General features: G+C 35.8%; 2 protein-coding genes across 2 annotated transcripts; both read left to right on the top strand.

The window, feature by feature from the left end:
* Positions 1 to 1242: 1242 nt before the first annotated feature.
* LOC138871938 (uncharacterized) lies at positions 1243 to 2930 on the top strand. Its single transcript, XM_070149862.1, has 3 exons — positions 1243 to 1687; positions 1790 to 1941; positions 2850 to 2930. The coding sequence occupies exons 1-3, from the start codon at positions 1243 to 1245 to the stop codon at positions 2928 to 2930; spliced, it is 678 nt and encodes a 225-aa protein (XP_070005963.1).
* A 14979-nt stretch (positions 2931 to 17909) lies between these two features.
* On the top strand, positions 17910 to 19893 carry LOC104233466 (hydroxyproline-rich systemin-like). Its single transcript, XM_009786860.2, has 2 exons — positions 17910 to 17993; positions 19057 to 19893. The coding sequence occupies exons 1-2, from the start codon at positions 17915 to 17917 to the stop codon at positions 19605 to 19607; spliced, it is 630 nt and encodes a 209-aa protein (XP_009785162.1). The 5' UTR covers positions 17910 to 17914; the 3' UTR covers positions 19608 to 19893.
* Positions 19894 to 20716: the final 823 nt, after the last annotated feature.

Here is a 20716-nt window from a genome sequence, read left to right as displayed (position 1 = left end):
GAAATGAGATGAGATGTACAAGCACAAATTGCAACACTTTATATCAATGGTAATTAGAAATAGAATTTGCACTAAATAAAAATAATAAAAATTCTTCAAAAAATATTTCTTCCCTTCATAAATCATTTTTTTTAGTTTCATATGCAATTCATATATATATATATATATATATATATATATATATATATATATATATATATATATATATATATATATATGTTGTATTTGCTAAAAATAGTATTAATTATATTTTTATTCTTTGCTTTGAATTTGAATAGTCTGGATGAATATAATTTATACGCGGAAATTATAATCGACGGTCAACATTTAATAAATTGTGAATTCTTTTAAAAGAATTTAAAGGCATCCCTTAAATGTGAATTTCTCAGGATTTTCATATAAAATGTGTAGATATAATAAACAATTCGTGAAAAACCCATAATACCATTAAGAATATTTGGCGTAATTAGGGATGCGTTCGCGTAACCTGATTATATTTCTAAAAGCAATTTGAATTATGCTTTCTCGCAACTTCGAGTGAACATTTTAATAAAAAGGATTTCTCCGAGGATGTCAAAATAATTTCATATAACCCGAGATGTGCAGTTCATTGTTTAAATACAAGGGTGACGATGTTCTTAATTTTATTTTAAATTTTGAACATATGAGTTTTATTAAAAAATATAATATGGTCAATTTTATTGTGTACACGTATGCGTGGCACGATCCCCTGTAATTATAAAAGGTATATAATACGAATATACGTACGCGTAATTCGTTTATATAATTGTAAACAATAAGTAAAAGCGGTAATAAAATCATGCAATAAAAACGTATTTAGTAAAATCAAGATAATTAAGCCAAGAATAAAAACAGTTGAGCGACCGTGCTAGAACCACGGAATTCGGAAATGCCTAATACCTTCTTCCGGATTAACAGAATTCCTTACTCAGGATTTCTGGTTCGCAGAATAACAAACAGAGTCATATTCTCCTCGATTCAGGGATTAAAACCGGTGACTTGGGACGCCTTAAAATACGCAGGTGACGACTCTGAAATAATTAAATAAATCCCGTTTCGACTGTCCTTCAATTGGAGAAACTCCCTACGCGCCCCGCGGGCGCGGAAAAAGGAGGTGTGACAGACTTCTTGGCAGATCATCCGATACCTGATGACTGGGAGCTAACTAACGAACTACCTGATGAAGACAGAATGGTTGTTGAATTTTAGCCTCCATGGAAGATGTACTTTGATGGTGCTGTGCACCGTGGGAAAGCTGGTGCGGGTGTAGTATTTGTCACTTCCCAAGGTAAAGTCTTTCCCTACTCCTTCACCTTGACACAACTCTGTTCCAACAATGTTGCTGAGTATCAATCATTAATACTTGGGCTTGAAATGGCGGTTGATATGAAGCAATTGCAATTGCAAGTCTTTGGTGACTCCCAATTAGTGGTCAATCAGCTTTTAGGCAGTTACGAGATCAAGAAGCCTGAACTACGCCCATATCATGATTACGCTAAAAAATTAATGGCGTGGCTCAGTGATGTGAGTATTCAGCATGTTCAAAGAAAAGAAAATAAGAAGGCTGATGCTTTAACTGCCCTAGTTTCAGCGTTAACCCTACCGGATCAAGCGCAAGTTACTGTCTACCAAAAATGGGTAGTACCGCCGCCAAATGAGGCTGAAGGTGAAGAAAATGAACTCAAGCATCTTGTCGCTATTTCTGAAGTTGAGAAAGAAGAATGGCGACAACCCATTATCGACTACTTATGCTATGGGATACTTCCAGAAAATCCGAGGAGAAGGACTGAAATCCGTCGTCATGCACCTCACTTCCTTTATTACAAAGATACTCTATATAGAAGGTCATTCGAGGGAGTACTCTTGCGATACTTAGGAGAAGAAGAAGCACTCCAAGCTTTACAAGAGGCAAATTCTGGGGTATGTGGGTCACACTAGTCTGGACCAAAGCTCCACTTCCATATAAAAAGGATGGGATATTATTGGCCAATGATGGTAAAAGATTGCTTGGACTACGCTCGAAGATACAAGGCTTATCAATTCCATGCGAATTTTATTCATCAACCTCCTGAAGTGTTGCACTCGAATGTTGCATCCTGGCCATTTGACGCTTAGGGATTGTATGTTGTTGGATCACTGCCAAAGTCCTCTAGTGGGCACCTATACATCTTGGCTACAACTGACTACTTCTCAAAATGAGCTGAAACTGTTGCTCTTAAGGAAGTAAAGAAAGAAAATGTTGTAAGTTTCATCCTAGTAAACATTATCTATCGCTTTGGTATTCCTCACTACATAATAACGGATAATGGCAAGCCGTTCTACAATAGGTTGATGAACAAAATTTGTGAACTCTTTGGCTTCAAGCAGCGTAACTCTTTATGTACAATGCTGTCGTTAATGGTCTAGCCGAGGCATTCAACAAGACTCTATGTAACTTTTTAAAGAAAGTAGTCTCCAAATCCAAACGGGATTGGCATGACCGTATGGAAGTAGCTCTATGGGTATATAGGACAACTCACTGCACGCCAACACAAGTGACCCTTTATGCACTCATTTATAGAGTTGAAGCCGTCTTGTCACTCGAGCGTCAAATACCTTCATTACGATTAGCTATTCAAGAAGGCATCAATAATAAAAAAATGCTCGACTTCGATTAACAGAGTTGAAGGCTCTTGATGAGAAAAGGTTGGAATTTCAACAGAGTCTTGAATGTTATCAAGCTCGATTGTCTCGCGCCTTCAATAAAAGAGTTCGCCCAAGGTCCTTTCAGGTAAGAGATCAAGTCCTTTCCATAAGAAGACCCATTATTACTTCCCATAAACCTGTAGGGAAGTTCACTTCAAAATGGGATGGGCCATATGTCATGTAAGAAGACTATTCAAGTGAGGCTTACAAGCTGGTCGATGTAGATGGCATGAGAATCGACCCTATCAATGCCAAGTTTTTGAAGAAGTATTATCCTTGAAGTTGCAACGCTCCTTGACGCATGAGCCTAAACTGCATGTTCCTATACTCCTAGCCCGCATAAGTCTAAACTGTGTACGACCCACAAAAAAACGTCCGCTAGGTTGAAAACCTCGAAAGAGGCGGCCTAGGCAAAAGTTAGGACATAAAAAAAGAATCTGCTAGGTTGGAAATCTCGAAAGAGGCGGCCTAGGCAAAAGTTAGGACATAAAAAAATTTAATAATTCTACCCATTCTGAACTACTGTATGACTTGATCCTCTTCACCGAGGTATGTAGGCATCTTAGAGTTTTATTCTGAGCTTAGTCGCATAAGTTCAAAAGATACATAATCCCCCAATCGTTGTCCGAATGAAATACGATGGAATGTAATTTATTTAATCAGTATTTGAAAATCAAGCTGAGATACCATTCTTCTGTTAAACTTTGGATCCCATTTGATTTAAAGTGGGTAAGCCGCTATGGTAAATTGGTGTTTACAATGAAATGATTAATATATTTTAGGTGAGGGGGCTTCCAAGCATTTGAATTAAAGTCCGGGGATCCGTTATGCCTTCACGTTCTCCAAACCTTCAAGTTTTTTTGGTCTGCCTTCACGACGTTTCAAATTCAGTGAGACTTGAACCCCTGATATTTGGCGAGAATGAATCTCTTGAATTTTAATTTCTGACAATTAAAAAAGTCTTACAATATCGAGGCTTCCACACTAAGATACAAAATTTTTGGTGAAGTCGTGCTAATTTAGAACTGTCGGCATATCAGAAACCGAAGTCGAATTCGAACTATCATCTAAAACTATCCTTAAGGAATTAGATTTTACATATTGGATATGTTTTAGATTTTGAAATTAGTTTTCAAGAAATCAAGTGGTTCGTGATTTCGATGTTCCCACTTCAACATACAAAACTTTTGGCGAAGTCGCGCAAATCTGAAATTGTCGGTATGTCAGAATTATTATTTACTTTGGAATATTATCTGAATGCATTCTTAAGGCATTAAATCTTGAATTTTTTATATATTATACATTTTGAAGTTATGTTTCCATTAGATCAAACGATTTGTAATTTCGATATTTCTATACTAAGATATAATTTTTTGGGTAAAACTTTGGAATATTATCTGAATGCATTCTTAAGGCATTAAATCTTGAATTTTTTATATATTATACATTTTGAAGTTATGTTTCCATTAGATCAAACGATTTGTAATTTCGATATTTCTATACTAAGATATAATCTTTTGGGTAAAACTGCACAAATATGAAACTATCAACGTATCGGAATTTAAAGTTAGATTCAAAATAATATCTGGGACGATTCTCAAAGTGTTTGATTCCAAATTCTTATATATCTTAGATCTTGAAGTCTAATTTCCATAAAATTAAACTGTTCGTAATTTCGACATTTCTACACTAAGATATAATTTTTTTGGTGAGACTGCACAAATCTGAAACTATCAACGTGTCGAAATTTAAAGTTAGGTTCAAAATAATATCTGGGATGATTTTCAAAGCTTTTGATTCCTAATTTTGGATATGTCTTCGATTTTGAAGTCTAGTTTCTATGAAATTAAATAGTTCATAATTTTAACTTTTCTACTCCAAGATATGTTTTTTTTGGTGAGACTGCGCATATTTAAAATTTTCTACGTGGTGGAATCTAAAGTTGGTTTCAAAATATTGTCTGGGTTGATTCTGAATGTGTTTAATTCTAATTTTTGGATATGTTTTATATATTGAAGTCTAATTTTTAAGACATCAAACGGTTCATTAGTTGGACTCTCCCACGACAAGATATGAATCTTTTGTTACAACCGCGTAAAGCTGAAAATTATGCGACTAAGATAAAAGTCAGACAATGTAAAGCAAACGAGAAGCTGAAAGATTTAAGCCCTTGAAGCCTCCAAGTTGAAGTCTTCAAATCCGTCGGTCTTAAGTTGAAGCCTCCAAGTTGAAATCTTCAAGTCCGCCGGTCTTCAAGTTGATATATTTAAGCCCACCAAGTCCCCAAGTTGAAATCTTCAAGTCCGTCGGTTTTCAAGTTGAAATCTTCATGTTCACCACTCTTCAAGTTGAAATATTTCAGCCCTCCAAATATTCGAGTTGAAGTCTGCAAAGTCTGCCAAATCTTCAAAGTTTTCCAAGTGTTCAAGTCGATGTCATCTTCAAGTTGAAGCTTTATAATTTTCCAATCTTAAGGTGGGCATATGAGTCTTTTTGCACCTTAAGTTGGCCTCTCCGATAATCGGGTCATTTTGAGAGTAATCTCTCCAGTAGTCGGGCCACATTGAGAGTAATCTCTTCGGTGGTCGGGCCATTTTGAGAGTAATCTCTCCGGTAGTCGGGCAACATTGAGAGTAATCTCTCCGGCAGTCGAGCCACATTAAGATTAATATTTCCGGTAGTCGAGCCACATTGAGAGTAATCTATCCGGTAGTCGGGTCATTTTGAGAGTAATCTCTCCAGTAATCGGGCCACATTGAGAGTAATCTCTCCGATAATCGGCCATTTTGAGAGTAATCTCTCCGGTAGTCGAGCCACATTGAGAGTAATCTCTCCGATAGTCGGGCCACATTGAGAGTAATCTCTCCGATAATTGGGCCATGAGAGTAATCTCTCCGATATCCGGGCAGGGATGAGTAACCATCCCCTCACACTCCAAGATTGTATTCTTCATGCATGGATCATCTCGTTAAACAAGAACACACCTTTTTTGTTTGACCTACAAAAAAAAAGGAAAAAATAGACAACAAAGACAAAAGCACAAGAAAGGAAGAAGAAATTATCTTCGCGTCAATGCTTCCCATAGTCGGGCCACATTGAGAGTAATCTCTCCGAATTGGGCCATGAGAGTAGTCTCTCCGATATTCGGGCAGGGATGAGTACCCATCCCCTCACACTACAAGATTGTCTTCTTCATGCATGGATCATCTCATTAAACAAGAACATACTTTTTTTGTTTGACCTACAAAAAAAAAGGAAAAAACAGACAACAAAGAAGAAAGCACAAGAAAAGAAGAAGAAATTACCTTCGCATCAATGCTTCCAAGTTGTGAAAAGTGAACTCAAAGTGGTTTGCAAACGTTGAAAGGGATAACTAATAGAATGAAGAGTATACCATAGTTATAAATGTCAAAAGACGATGGTTGGGAGAGAAGTGTCGATGTGGGATCAGTTATGAGGCAGCAGAAATTGCAATTCGAGTTGAAATCGAATTGCAATTCGAGTTGTAATCTGCCAACGATGGTTCATAGTGCAATTACCCTCGAAAACTGATTAAGAATGGATGTTGGACATCAAACTTAGACCAACTTGATATTTGATACTAGAATGAATATTTTATAAAGAAGCAAAAGCTGCTTATAAACATGCCACGTGAGAATAAAGGCAAGTATACAAATTTGTCATTGTAGAGATCAATGTGGCAGTAAAGGCAACATGACACGTGAGATACTTCTAGCCTTGTCTTTGATAAACAAAATATATAATGTGACAAGTCTTAAAGTAGTGGCATTTGTAGGTAACGAAAATTTTATTAGATTTAAATCTATAACAAATTTGGATTTAATCTAAATTTTAAATATATTTTGGTCCAAATAAATATTATGGGCTAATATAATTGGATTAATTATGTAAGTCTAATACATAGAGATTAAATAGATAAATCCAAATTCATTGAGCTAGCTTATTTAATTGGGCTAAAGTGATGAGCCCACCTCATTAAGCCCAAGATGTCATCTTCCTAGAGGCTCAGTTTGGTGCCACGTGTTAATTGACGTGGCACGCCACGTCAAATGGAAGAGGCAATAGGACCATGACACGTGTCAAAATAACAAGACATGCCAAATCAAATTAAAGGGCCAATGAAACCGCGCCACATGTGCAAGTGACATGTTTTGGCCAATCAAATGCAGCCTTGTCATACTTCAATTTGATTGGTCGGAAAGAGTTTGTTCTCATCATAACACTTCCCTCCCACAACTATAAATATGGGTCTTCATAATGCAGAAAAGACACCAGAAGTTATAACAAGAAGCAAGAAAGAGCTCGTGGATCAAACGGTGCAAATTCCTCCACAAGTTTCAAGCTTCAAGCAGTCAAATTCAAATTCAAGAAATCAAGATCAAGCTAAAAAACGAAGAACGAATCAAGTTCAAGTTTAAGAACGAAGAACAAATCAAGCTCAAGCTCAAGAACGAAGACCAAATCAAGATTCAAGGAGTACGAGTTCAAATCAAAGTTCGTGCTAGTTGAATTCAAGATCATCGTTCGTGGCAACAATATAGATTCAAGATCAAGCTCGAAGGCCCTTGAATTTATTTTCTATTGGAAAGAAGAATCAGAGGAATCATAGAGATTGTAACACTCAAATATTCGAAATAAAATACTACGATTGATGCAATATTTTCTGATCTTGATTTTATTTTCTTGATGCAATTTATTGTCTACAACAGGTATTGTTGTTTTTAAACTATATAATTTTCTTTTGTTGCTATTATTTTGTTTATCTTTTCGTTTTCTTTTTCTTTTTTATTTTTTTCTTCTTTTTATTCTACTCTTAATTCCTTTCACCCAACTGATTCTTCAATTTTTTTTTCACTTTTACATTTCTCTCCTCCCCGTCCTCGTCCTCGTCCTCCTCCTCCTCCTCCTCCTCCTCCTTCTCCTTCTTCTTCTTCTTCTTCTTCTTCTTCTTCCATCTCAACAATTTTGTTACGTAATCATAAATATTTAGCATGTAGGAGTTGAAAATAAGACGTTTTGATCATTTTACGCTTAAAATCGACCGGCCCAAAGTTGTCAATTTGTGAACGACTGTGTGTTCCGAATATAAAAACCCAATTTCCACGCTTGAAAAGATGAGTCACCGGAAAAAAAGTTTTCCGACCAAATTTTTCATAATTTCCGATAAAAATATGAAAAGAATAAGATATGGGTTAAGATTTAAAATAAAATAAAAGAAAGTTGAAACTGATATCCTCCTAATTCAAAGCTTGAAAGCTTTGACTACCCAATGTGCGGCAATGGAGGATCCCGATCGAAGTTACAGAGAGATGTGGAGATGCTGAAATGGGTATAGAGTTATAGGGAAAAGAAAACAAGAAAGAGAAAGAAAAGGAAAAAAGACAAAAAAATGATATTTGTGGGTTCAAATATCATGGACTACAATTAAAAGTTACCTAATTTGTATTGAAGGTTTGACTATGGGGAAGTTGAGTGTCACGGCCCTAAAACGGATCCGGTCGGGATGGTGCCTATAGTGAAACTAGGCCAGCCGACACAAACCCCAAAACCAACCATTAGTCATTTAAAAGTCATTAGTAAGTTAAAATCCCAAAATGTAAGGTAGCATAGAACAATGCGGAAATAAAACATGGCCCGACATCGGGGTGTCACCAGTCATGAGCAACTACAACTCTTCTAGGAATATGAAAATACAACATAGTCTGAAACAAAGCTAATACAAAGCTGAATAAAGATAGGAAGGAGAGGCACTGGGCTGCGAACGCCAAACAGCTACCTAGTCAACTCCGAAAGCCTGCTGGAAGACAAATCAGCCCTCGCTAGCGCGACTCGAGACTTCTGGATCTGCACACAGCGTGCAGGGAGTAATGTGTGTACGCCAACTCAGTAAGTAATAAAAGTAAAGGCAGTTGAGCTGTAAGAAAACAGTAAACTACAGCATAGCGCTACAACAAAACAGTATAAGTCTAGAACAATGCAGTAAAACTCGTAAAAACATCTTAGTTCAGTAAAACCATTTTAAAACATTTTACAATAGTTTCAAACGAGTGATGAAATTGGTGAGTAAAAGTATAGAAATGTAAAAGTGCCCCCCGGGCAAAACAAGCACCACAACTGCCCCTCGGGCTACCTCACAATCACTCGTAATCAGCCCCTTGGGCAATATCATGAAATAATAACAGCCCCTCGGGCAAATGTTGTGCCCCCTTTTTTCCTTTCCATCGGAGAGGAGTTCGGGTTTTGACATTTATGGGTGTAATGACTCATTTCCTTTTTTTGGGAATTGGGTATTTTGAAGAGTCGTCACCTAATGATTTTAAGGTGCGTTAGGGCACCTATAGGGTTTGGCTACAATTATATTTGATAACCAGAGATAGGATAAGGGCTTGAAATTATCCCAAGGGGAAGGTGTTAGACACCCCTTAGGATCCACTAGTGTGGTTCCCGACCAGATAGTTTTTTTGTGAATTTGTGCAATTAGTAAGTAATCAAATAAGGCTCAAGTAAGAGGAGGTTTAAGTTAAACACACAAGTGCAAATAATTATTGAAACACAGAGTTTTGAAATGAGTTATAATCTAGACATGCTTGTGAATGTAAAAGGGGTCCTAGGTTTGTTTGTAATATGGATCACCTCAATGAAATACCCGGTATGACACTCCTTAGAAGAGGGATACATGTGGCATTAGCGCACCGGTCATCATATCCATATCTACCCTTCCCACCCCATGAAGGTATTAAAGTGCGGATTAGTCTTGACCTCTATTGCATGTTATTACCCGTCCTATTCCTATCAAACCCAAAGGAATTTAGGACTACTATTCCTATAAGGGGGAGGATTCAGACTGACTCTTAGGTTTAAAGGTAAAAAGGCTAAGGTGACATACAAAAACAGGTAGGACTGCATTTAAAGGGGAAATATGTAAGCAATTAGAAGTCTCATGTAAACCTCCGCAAATAATGCATATAAATAGCACGACTTGAACACAGTTAAGGCCTGAATTTTAAAATCCTAAAGCAGGGTTTGAGTCAGAACCAGATTCATTATATAACTCAGAAAAGAAGTCTGAATCAGGCCTGCCTGCTGGTTGTAGCAGTTGATAATTAACAAAGGCATTTAAATTTTTTTTTCTAATTATTACCTAACGCTTGCCTAGGCGTAATAGTGATGTCCTATGAGCATGATATCTATATTGATTAGGAATGCAGTAGAGCAGTGATTAATTTTAAACGAACAACTTGAGATCATATAGACATGCTTTCTAACGATGTTAATTCAAGGCAGTGTTTGAAAACTTATTAAAGAAGCGACAGATTAATTAACTAATCCAATTCAGAATAAACAACGTGAACTAAACGACTTCACCAACTAAACTGGTTTTAAGTTCTATAGGTATGATTTCTATTACAACCATTTAGATCATATATACATGGTATCTAAGTATTAAAAGCTGACTTTGGACTTATAGGCATGATTTCTAGGGAGATGAATCTGAATACATGTTGTAATGAATTGAACTTCAATTACTTTGCACCCTATAGGCATGATATCTAATTTTAAAACTGATTTTAACTCTATAGGCATGATCTCTATTATTAAAACCATTTAGATCCTATAGACATGTTATCTAATAGACCATATTTGGGATCAAAATAGACCCTATAGGCATGTTATCTACCCAATTTACTCACAATATACAACTACCCACCTTTTTTTTACTAATCACCCCGATATTGTTTACAAATTATTACAGACTCAATGATTGAATTACAGAAAAAAGTTAAAAAAATAAGGAGTTACAACCATATGAAGCCTGATTTTGACTTCCTCTCTGAGGTATGTAATAAACCACCTCAAAAGCAAATAGTGTTCCAAAGACTTTCTCATACCTGGGTGTGTGAGAGTTCCCTAAGGACCTCAAGGGATTCGGGGCAGTGCTCACACCTAGATTTGCATAACCAAATAGAATGAGTGCAGTGTGGAAGGGCCAACTCTTATGTATCCAAGTTCAGAGGGAGCTCAAGGGTCCCAAGGCAAGGCTCACACAAGAGGTGCAGAACCTAGATTCTAAGAGTAGGTGAGAGTGCTTGACATAGTTTGAAAAAGATTTATTTAAAAAAGCTTGACTGGCAGGTCCATTTTGAAAGTAATCACCAACAGAGGTAATTGAAAGTAGTTGTAGTAGTAAAAAAAACCCAAACACACAGAATCAGTAGTCATTCAAAGGATCAAGAGGGTTTGGGACACACATACATTTGAATGTAAACACATAACCCCATTAAGGGTCTTAGGACTAGTTGGACATGCACAGCAATGGCTGATACTGGCATGATCACAGGCTAGTTAGAAAGAACATAAGTACATTGAGGGGATAGGGACTTGGGATGGCAAGTACACAATAAGTGACTGATAAAGCATGCTTCAAACACACATAGGGGAAGCATTAATCTAAGGGGGGAGGGATACATTACAACATGCTGCTAGTGTAAACTTGACTGCAGAACCACAAACATAAGTAGACTAGAATGAGAGAACTGAAAGAATTAAAGAAGCCTGTTGTTGTTGAGACTTTAAAAATTAACTAGGACATACCAGTAGAGAAACAAAGTGCAGAAAGGAAAAGTAAGAAGGATTCCACAGTCTAGCCTTGGTTTTCAGCCGGATAGACAAAGCAGTAGTACAAGTAGTAGTAGAGAAAGAGAGAGTTTTGAGTGTAAGTGTGTGTTTTGAACTCAGTTGTTCGTGTTTTTTAAAGAAAAGAGGGTAGGGTATTTATAGCTTTGAAAAAGAGTAGAGAATTAAGGTAACAATTAAAGTTTCAACACAAACATGAGAATAATCACAATCAGAATCAATCAACACAAGTACTTCTCTTTAATCAAGGGATTACTGCTCAAACGGATACTAACAGGGTTAATTAAGGAAAGAAATCAGTTTGAGACAGATTGATTCTTACCATATAAGGTGGTAGTAAAAGTATAAGGTAAATATTTGAGTCTAAGTACAAAGATATACTTAATTTTGGGAAAGAATTCAAGGCAAAACATTACAGTAATTAAAGGAAGAGAATCAATCAATTAAAACAAATGAGTAAAAATTAGGGTTTATAAGGGAACCTTTTGCAATTAGTCGTAACATTGAGGAAATCAAGATCAATCACGAAAGAAACATGATTCTGCACTTTGCCATATAAATAGAGAAGGATGAACAAGAGTGTCAGACATGCAAGGCCAATCATATTGCCAAAAGAAGCAACACAAACATACAGTAGTAGCAGGAGTAAGCTAGGATTCAGTAGTAAAAGAGATCTACACGAAGCACAGTAGTCAACAAAGTCAAGTAGTCACATAGAATCAAAAGTGAAGAAAATGGGTAAATGAGATCAACACACAGAAACAAGCAAAGTCTTTAAACTCATAGCAATAAGTGAGGAAAACCCTTTTAAGAAATTAGGGTTTTTAACAACAGTCGAGTTAAAAATGGTAAGAACTCTGAATCAACAAAGAAAAGGATCCAAACATAAAGAACTCAATCGAAACAAGCATGCGTATAAAATAAACAAAGAGAGTTTTAGAACCCCAAGTAGAACCAAAACACTTAGGGTTTTCAACACGATAAACCAGGTAGCAGAAAACATGGAAAACTGTTTAAACATAGTAAAACCATAAAACAACTGAAAATCGGAGAAAAGATCTTTTGAAAAGAGTCTAAAAAACCCTAATTTGAAAACGAAGAGTCACTTTGAAAGAAAATCAAAAACCCTTTTGGAAAACATTAAGAAGTTCATAACATGCACAGATCTAAGACAGATCTGCAAGAAAATATCAAAAATCTCTTAAAGCTAGGGTTTCAGAGAACCCAGAGAAAGTGAGAAAGACTTTGAAAAGTTACCGATCTAGCCGGAAAAAGTCAAGGATCTGACTTGAACAGGCATGGATGGCCAGTAAAAGGTCATAGATAGAAGTTGAACCAAGACTGGACTAGATCCCTTTGATATGTGTTCATGGAATCACGAAAATAGGTAACCAGTAGACATAGGAGACGAGTACACGCCTCAAACCTTCATGGGAGTCCATGGATTAGGTGGGGATTGAAGGGAATTAGGGTAGATTTGGGTGGCGGTGGCTAGGGTTTAGGCAAAGTTGCAGAGTGAGTTTGAGAGGAAGGGATTCAAGGGCGGCAGGTGGTGAGAAATGAAGTAGGTTAAGGGGGTCGTTCAGGTTTATTTTAGGTAGGGGAAACGGTAGCCGTTGATCTTCAGATCAACGACCTAGATTTAAAGGGGTAGGTGGGGATCCGAGTTTGGGTAAGATTAATTGGGTTAGGGTCGGGTTAATTAAAATTGGGCTGGAGAAATTGGGTTTGATTTGGGGTTAAATTTAAAACCAATTTGGGCTAAAAATTAAATAGCCACTTTTTTCCTTCTTAATTTATAAAAAATAGTAAATAGCTTCTGAAAATAAATTAAAAATACTATAATAATTTATAACACATAAATAACAATTAAAAATACAAGACTTAATTTTATGAATATAAAATGTAATTAAACCTTAAAATGACTAATATTACAATTATCTGCAATTAGCTTTAAAAAATACTAAATAAAATTATAAAAATATGTAAAAATTACATTAGTCATATTTTGGAATAAATATAAAAATTTAATAAATTAATCATCAAAAATAATAATTTTGGACATAATTATTGGGATTTTATGGATGAAAAAGGGGAAATAAATCAATTTAAAAACCTTTAAAATCATGGAAAAAATAATAAAACGCTTGTACATGCTTATATATGCATAGATATGCTATTTTGAAAGTATTTTGCATATTGAAAATATATAGGGGAAAATTAGGTATCAACAGCAAATATCACATCTCACACTGGGTTCCCGCGCTCACTGTTCAGACTCCGGAGGGGCTCCTACAACCCAAGCGCTATCACAAACCATCTCATGGCATAACAAAATCAGGCCCTCGGCCTCTCGTATATCACAATCAGTACACATGTTGTAGCACGCAGCCCGATCCCATGATATCCTAACAATACAGGCCCTCGGCCTCACTCAATCGGAAATCTCTCAAGCCCCTCGGGCAACAGTAAAACATGATGCTCAGCCCAAAATACCATTTAAAATATCAACAAAGCATAAATATGGTTGATTTATGAAAACAGTAGAATACAGCATGACTGAGTACAATTATGAAGTCAACACAGTAAGGAATAGTAGTAAAAAGCCCCCAAGGGTCCAAAATAGTTGGCACAAGGCTCAAATATGGCATTCAGCCCAAAACATGATAATACTTTCCAAAGCACAATGATATCAAGCAGTGTTAAATCAAATACGCGACTTAACAGTCATACGGGACGGACTAAGTCACGATTCCTAAGGGTGCACGACCCCACGCTCATCATCTTGCGTGTGCGTCACCTCAAAGCAGCACAACGGTGTGAAATCCGGGGTTTCATACCCTCAGGACAACATTTACAATCATTACTTACCTCGATTCGGTCCAAACTCTAGCCCGCGATGCCTTTGCCTCTCGACGGCCTCCAGATGCTCCAAATCTAACCAAAAATAGATTTATACCATCAAAATATGCTAAGGGAACAAATCCCACTCGAAAATAACCAATTTACATAAAAAAATTCCGAAATTGGCCAAACCCGACCCCCGAGCCCACATGTCGAATTTCGATAAAATCACAAAATTAGAATCCTTACACTCTCACGAGTTCATACATACCAAATATATCAAAATCCGACCACAAACAACCCAGTCAAATCAAGGTCTCCGATACCAAGCCCTAATCCTCCAATTTTAACCCTTAATTTCCATTAATTTCAAGCTTAATAAGTGAAATAATGCCATATAAACGAGTTTTAGTTCCAAGAAATTTACTTCCACGAAGTTCCCTTGAATTCCCTCTTCAAAATCTCCCAAAATGCCTCAATCCAGGATAAAAATATTGGAAAACAACTCCAATTTTGCGAAGGAGGACTTATATACTTTCTGATCCAAGGATTCTGCACCTGCAGCCCTTTTTACCGCTTCTACGGTCAACCAACCGCTTCTTCGGTTTTCACTTAAGTCCCTTAGGGCCGCATCTGCGTCCAGGAACCGCACCTGTGGTCCCGCAGATGCGCCCAATGCATCGCATCTGCGGCCAAGCTCTAGCTGACCCAAATCTGCTTCTGTGGCCTCCTCTACGCATCTGCAGCGACAGGAGCAGAAAATTCTGCAGCTGCTCCAAAACTCCACACTCTCTGTCAACCATCCAAATCCATCTCGAGGCCCTCGGGACCTCAACCAAATATGCCAACAAGTCACATACAACTATTCCAACTTAATCGAGTCCTCAAATGACTCAAAACAACACTAATACATCAAAACACCATCGGATTCAAGCCTAAAAGTTTCAAAACTTCCAAATTTTGCTTTCGATCAAAAAGTCTATCAAACCTCGTCCGAATAACCTTAAATTTTGCACACATGTCACAAATGGCACAACAGACCTACTCCAACTTCCGGAATTCCATTACGACCCATATATCAAAATCTCCCCTTTTAACCGGAAAACGCCAAAAATTCCAATTTCGCCAATTCAAGCCTAAATCTACTCCGGACCTTCAAAACACACCCGATCACGCTCCTAAGTCCCAAATCACTTCACGAAGCTATCCGAATCATAAAAACCAAATTCCAAGACTGTTTTCTCACAGGTCAACTTCCGGTTGACTTTTTCAACTAAAAAGCCAACTTAAGAGTCTAAGTGTCTCATTTCTCTAAAAAAAATCACTCCGAACCCAAACTAACCAACACGATGCGATGAAATACAACTGAACAACATATAAAGAAGCAGAAATGGAGAAAACGGAGCGGTAACTCATAAAACGACTGACTGAGTCCTTACATTGAGGTGAGGCACTGGCAGGAAAAAAGTAGAATGTTAAAAAAGGAGAAGAAAAGAAATAAGAAAAAAAGAAGAAGGGAGAGAACAAAAGAATAAAAAAAGAAGAAAGAGAAAAATGAAAAAATGTAAAAAAATAAAAATAATGATATTTTGGCGCTTCACGCGCAGTCAGTCTAGAAATGTGCCGCATCAGCTCAAAATGTAGTATTAATTACATTTTGAACAAATATAAGTGGGTCATAGGACCCCCCACAAAGTATAAGGGTGCATCTGGTAAAAGGAGACAACCCCAAGAAGTAATCAGGGACGGACCCACCTTATAGTGAGGGGGTTCAATTGAACTCGCTTCGTCAAAAAAAAAACTAATTATATTCCCCCGTTAATTTCTTCAGAAAATCATGAAAGCAGACAATATAATAAAAGATGAACCCACTTAACACAAATAGAAACTGTGGAGTAGCGGTAAATAGGGCTCAAGTGAGGGGTGGAAGCTGTGAGTTCAAATCTCTATTGGAACAAAAACGCTCTCTTACTTTCTTTTTTGTTTGTGAATTCTTATTATGTTAAATTTCTCACAACCATAAGTTTTTTTAAGTTGGTTAAATATTTTTTTTGTTAAAATTACTAAATTTGTTAATACATATAAATAAAATTCTAAAAATTAAAATTAATTAGTTTTTAAAAAAAATTCCCAACTTTGATTAAAAAAGAGCATTAGTGACTTTATCTTGGGATCACAAGATGAACAAAACTGAGTAGTGAGCAAATTCTATTTACCGGTACCGCTTATACAAGTTACTACTATGCTTTTTAACTGAACCCGCTTGTATAAAATTCTAGGTCCACCATTGAGGTAATTATGTATTATCCCTGAGATTTACGACTTTTTTCTTTTAAAGAAATATACTACTATATTTTAAAGTTGCCTCACCAAGGCCCACTGTATAGATTCATGACCTTCAATAAAATTTACTCCCTCTGTTTCAGTTTATGTGAACCTATTTACTTTTTGGTCCGTTCCAAAAAGAATGAACCTTTTCTAGATTTGGTAACAATTTAGCTTAAACTTACAACTCTACCCTTAATGAGAAGCTTTTATAACCACACAAATACTCTGAGCCCTATTTGGACTTGTTTAGGATCACAAATTTCAAAATTTTTTATTTTTTTCTTAAACTCCGTATCCATTCAAACATGTTCACATAAATTGGAACGAAAAGAGTACCAATTATATTGCTTTTCAGAAGATAGGTCGATTGAATTAGACCTAACATAGGCGTAATGAGAGAAAATCGAGAGACATTGTACGGATGTTCTAAATCACCTAAAGTGGTCGAGATTAATTATTGATAAACAACAGTGAATATTTGTACGGATGTTTTAATTCACCTAAAGTGCTCGAGATTAATTATTGATAAACAACAGTGAATCACAGGGTAAAAATCAAGTAATTTTCACGTGCTAATTGACTCGAATGGTGGCTGTTTTCATGCATTGCTCGTACACTATATTCAGTCACAACTCAAAAACGAGTGAGGAAGACCGACGACCAATGAGTCTGTGACCACTAATGAATTTAACTTTAGTGCGCTGACAATGTTTACGGTTAAATGCTTATATATTAGTCTAAAAATACAATAAATAACTTGTTATATATCTAGTTAAATTTTCATATAAAAATTCTTTACACGATTAATATAAAAGTTAAATTCTTGTTAGAAATAAAAAGAAAGAGAACAAAAAAGAGAATTGATTGCACACTAGCCTTTATCCTAACTTATTACTCCCTTCTTATCACTAATATGTTCCAAAAAGAATATCATATTCATATATTTGTTTAATAAGAAATTTTTACAGTCACACAAATATTATGATATGTTTAACATTATAAGTTTTAAAAATGTATATAGTCATAGAAATGTTATGGTATAATCCATATACTATATTTATTTGATTAATATAACGAGTTTCAAAAATCAATTTTTTTTTTATTAAATTATATGGCAAGTTAAACTATGACAAATAAGGTGAAACACATGATGAAGTATATACGCAATAGAACTAATTAAAAATGTGTTTTTTCTGCAGAATTAGATCCTATCATAGATTGTTCAATATAAAAGTATTATCCTAGTTAACGACAGTTAACATCAGTTCAGAAAAGAAAGTTTGGTGCTAATGCACTGCCCACTTGAGCTTTTCTCCTTTTTGTCTATAAATGTAGACTTGAAAGAGGTCTGTTTAAGCAACAAATAACGATGAGAACTAAAATGATTCTCTTTAGCAGAGCTAATTTCTTTCTCATTTACTACCTCGTTTTTATAGGATCTGAAGCAAGAACTTTATTGGGTACTAATCTTTTTTTTTTTTTTTTTTTTTTTTATGGCTAGTTATTTCGTTGTTTATACAACAATATCCCTGCCAAAATATTTTGTACGTAACACACCAATGGAAACTGCAGCTCTACTCCTTTTTTCACCTAACATTAGTATTATTTCTTCGGTTAATCCACATGAAGATATCAATATAACATTACTGATAGCATGCTACTCTATATTTTTATTTATAGTATTGTATTTCTTTGTGGCGCTGGCCTGTCTTCTTGTTCTTTTCCTCAGTTTTCTATTTAATTCCTTGGTGCTTTGCAACATAGGAGTATTTATTTAGAAACGTGGTGGAATAAAGCCTATTCAAGCTATCTGGAGGAGCTGATGTAATATATATAGCAGAGATTGTTCTTTTCCTCCTTTTTGTGATTATCCTTGTTAGGGACAGAGAATTTAAAATTTAGAATTGTTGGGTTCAGAATAGTTGTTATTGATTACATATATACATTTAAAATTATTTTTACATATGTATACATAATTTAAGCCAAGAGCAGAGATGAGTTTATTAACCCTTTGGCCAGATCTACCTGTATATATAATACATGGGTGGGTGTGGAAGAAATCTCAACCTCTTACAGAGTTGATTTTCCTCTAAACCATCTATGGTGTTTATAACTGCAGTGGCAAAATTAGGAACTTAGGTAGTTAAGAGTGTTCAAGAATTAGTACATATTTGATCTATATACGCAGTATACTCTGGAGGCGTTCCTAACTAATAATTATTGGGTGTGCGAACAAAGTCTCATATTGATAACAGAAAAGATTGGGAGTTTACATATAAGGTGTAAGGATCTCTTAATGGTGTGAGACATTTTGGGGAAAATCGGGCGGGCTTGGCCCAAACCGATCAATATCATACTATATTAAGAGTGTGTTTGGCTGGTTGAGCCCAACAGTAATTAACCCCAGAAGTTATGAATCTTGCTTTATTTCCTTATTCTGCACGCACTTGATTCATGGGCTTGTCTAGTTATATATAAGCGAATCACATACGTAGACTAACTTTATGTTTGGTGGTGCTACAGAAAAGCAACATGAGCAGAAGGTGGTAAAATCTGGTTATGGAAGGCCAGCTCCACTACCTCCATCCCCACAATCAGCTTCACCAAGTATCCCACAAAGACTTAAGAGGCACGCTCATCTTCCACCTCCTGCGCCCAAACATGGTCCGAAAACCGATCAAGTCACAACCAGCAGACATGGTAGCGAAAGAAATGAGCTGTTATTGACAATTACAAGCAATGGTATTAGTGATAATGAGCTGCTAATTATGCTTCCGAGTAGTTCATCAGACCACCAAGAAAGATTTGGGAAGCACGGTATACCACCACCACCACCACCACCAAAACCAGCTGATGAACAGCGTCAGATAATTGTCACTTCCTCTAATTATCAAGGTGGAAGTAACTATAGTGGACAAGAGGAACAAAAACTACCACCTCCCTCACCCCACCATAAAGCACCAATCGGTCAACTCTCAAGCAGCAAGCATGGACGTGGCCAAGGACTTAAACCTCACAAATCTCTAATTTCTTCACACTACCCTGCCTTATTACCTCTTCAGGCTTCCTATTAAATAGTTTTAAGCTACTAGCTCTAGATTGGAACTTTATTAAGTGGCCATAATAAGTAGTGTAATTTTTGGTTTAGTACTTGATTATATAACCTGGCTTTAGTTCAGCTATATTGTCAAATATGATAAGAAGATCTAATATATAACGTGAGTTAGCTCGCTAGCTAGCCTTCTGGAAGACCTATATCAGCTTGTAAGTTGTAACTTAGTGTTATCCTATATATCCTAATAGTCTTGTGTAATATAACTATGTACGTAGTAATTAATGAATTCGATGAGTGATGGTTTTCAATGCATTTGTTATCAATCCAAAAATAATGGAGCCATTGACAAAGGAAACATCTATATATCAAGAACAACTTCATTAATTAATTATAATGACATGCATTTTTATGTGTATACTCGCCTCCAATGTTTACACAACCCAATAATAACACGATATGTTCTATTTAATTTTAAATTATCGAAATATCATTTCAAATTCGAAAAAGATATGAATATGAAATAATAAAGAGATTGACGCATTTCACTAACACTTGATAAGAAAGTGATCAATCCATTATTTAAAGTTAATAAATATGGAGCACTTCATATTTAACAAAATATTACATCCCATAAGAGAATCACAAATATTTCTAGATATTTTTTAAAGAAAATTCTATAAAAAGTCTTAAAAGAATATATAAAAATTATATATTTATATGTAGGCTTGGTTCAATTTTTTTTTTACTCAATACCAAATCTAATCGAGTATTTTAGTTGATTTGTTTTTACGGCAGTTTCTGGTTTGGTTTGTACAGCTCTAGCTAACACAGTGCATACGAGAGTGGCTCGATATAGTTGGGCTTTTCTCTATTTTTAGTCCAAAAGTACTATAAGATCAAGACTAATAGCATGTTTGACCAAGCTTCTAAAATCAGCTTATTTTGAGAAGTGTTTTTCTTAAAAGTACTTTTAAAAAAGTGTTTTTGATGAAAAACAGTTTGTGTTTGGCTAATTAATTTGAAAAACACATTTGAGCAGTAATTTGTGTTTGGCCAAACTTTTAAAAATTGCTTCTAAGTGTATTTTTCTCAAAAGTGCTTCTCAGAAAAGCATTTTTGGAGATAAAC

This window comes from Nicotiana sylvestris, chromosome 6 (genome assembly GCF_000393655.2).
Source record: "Nicotiana sylvestris chromosome 6, ASM39365v2, whole genome shotgun sequence".
NCBI classification, from domain to species: domain Eukaryota; kingdom Viridiplantae; phylum Streptophyta; class Magnoliopsida; order Solanales; family Solanaceae; genus Nicotiana; species Nicotiana sylvestris.
This window is presented reverse-complemented; position numbering and strand designations above follow the sequence as displayed.

Bases quoted from the DNA above. Each gene is read 5' to 3' on its own strand.
- LOC138871938 (XM_070149862.1), top strand. From the start codon at position 1,243: ATGTACTTTGATGGTGCTGTGCACCGTGGGAAAGCTGGTGCGGGTGTA. The intron at 1,688-1,789 runs GTGAAGAAAATG...GGATACTTCCAG, and splicing joins GCCGCCAAATGAGGCTGAAG to AAAATCCGAGGAGAAGGACT. The intron at 1,942-2,849 runs GTATGTGGGTCA...ATAAACCTGTAG, and splicing joins TACAAGAGGCAAATTCTGGG to GGAAGTTCACTTCAAAATGG.
- LOC104233466 (XM_009786860.2), top strand. From the start codon at position 17,915: ATGATTCTCTTTAGCAGAGCTAATTTCTTTCTCATTTACTACCTCGTT. The intron at 17,994-19,056 runs GTACTAATCTTT...GTGGTGCTACAG, and splicing joins TGAAGCAAGAACTTTATTGG to AAAAGCAACATGAGCAGAAG.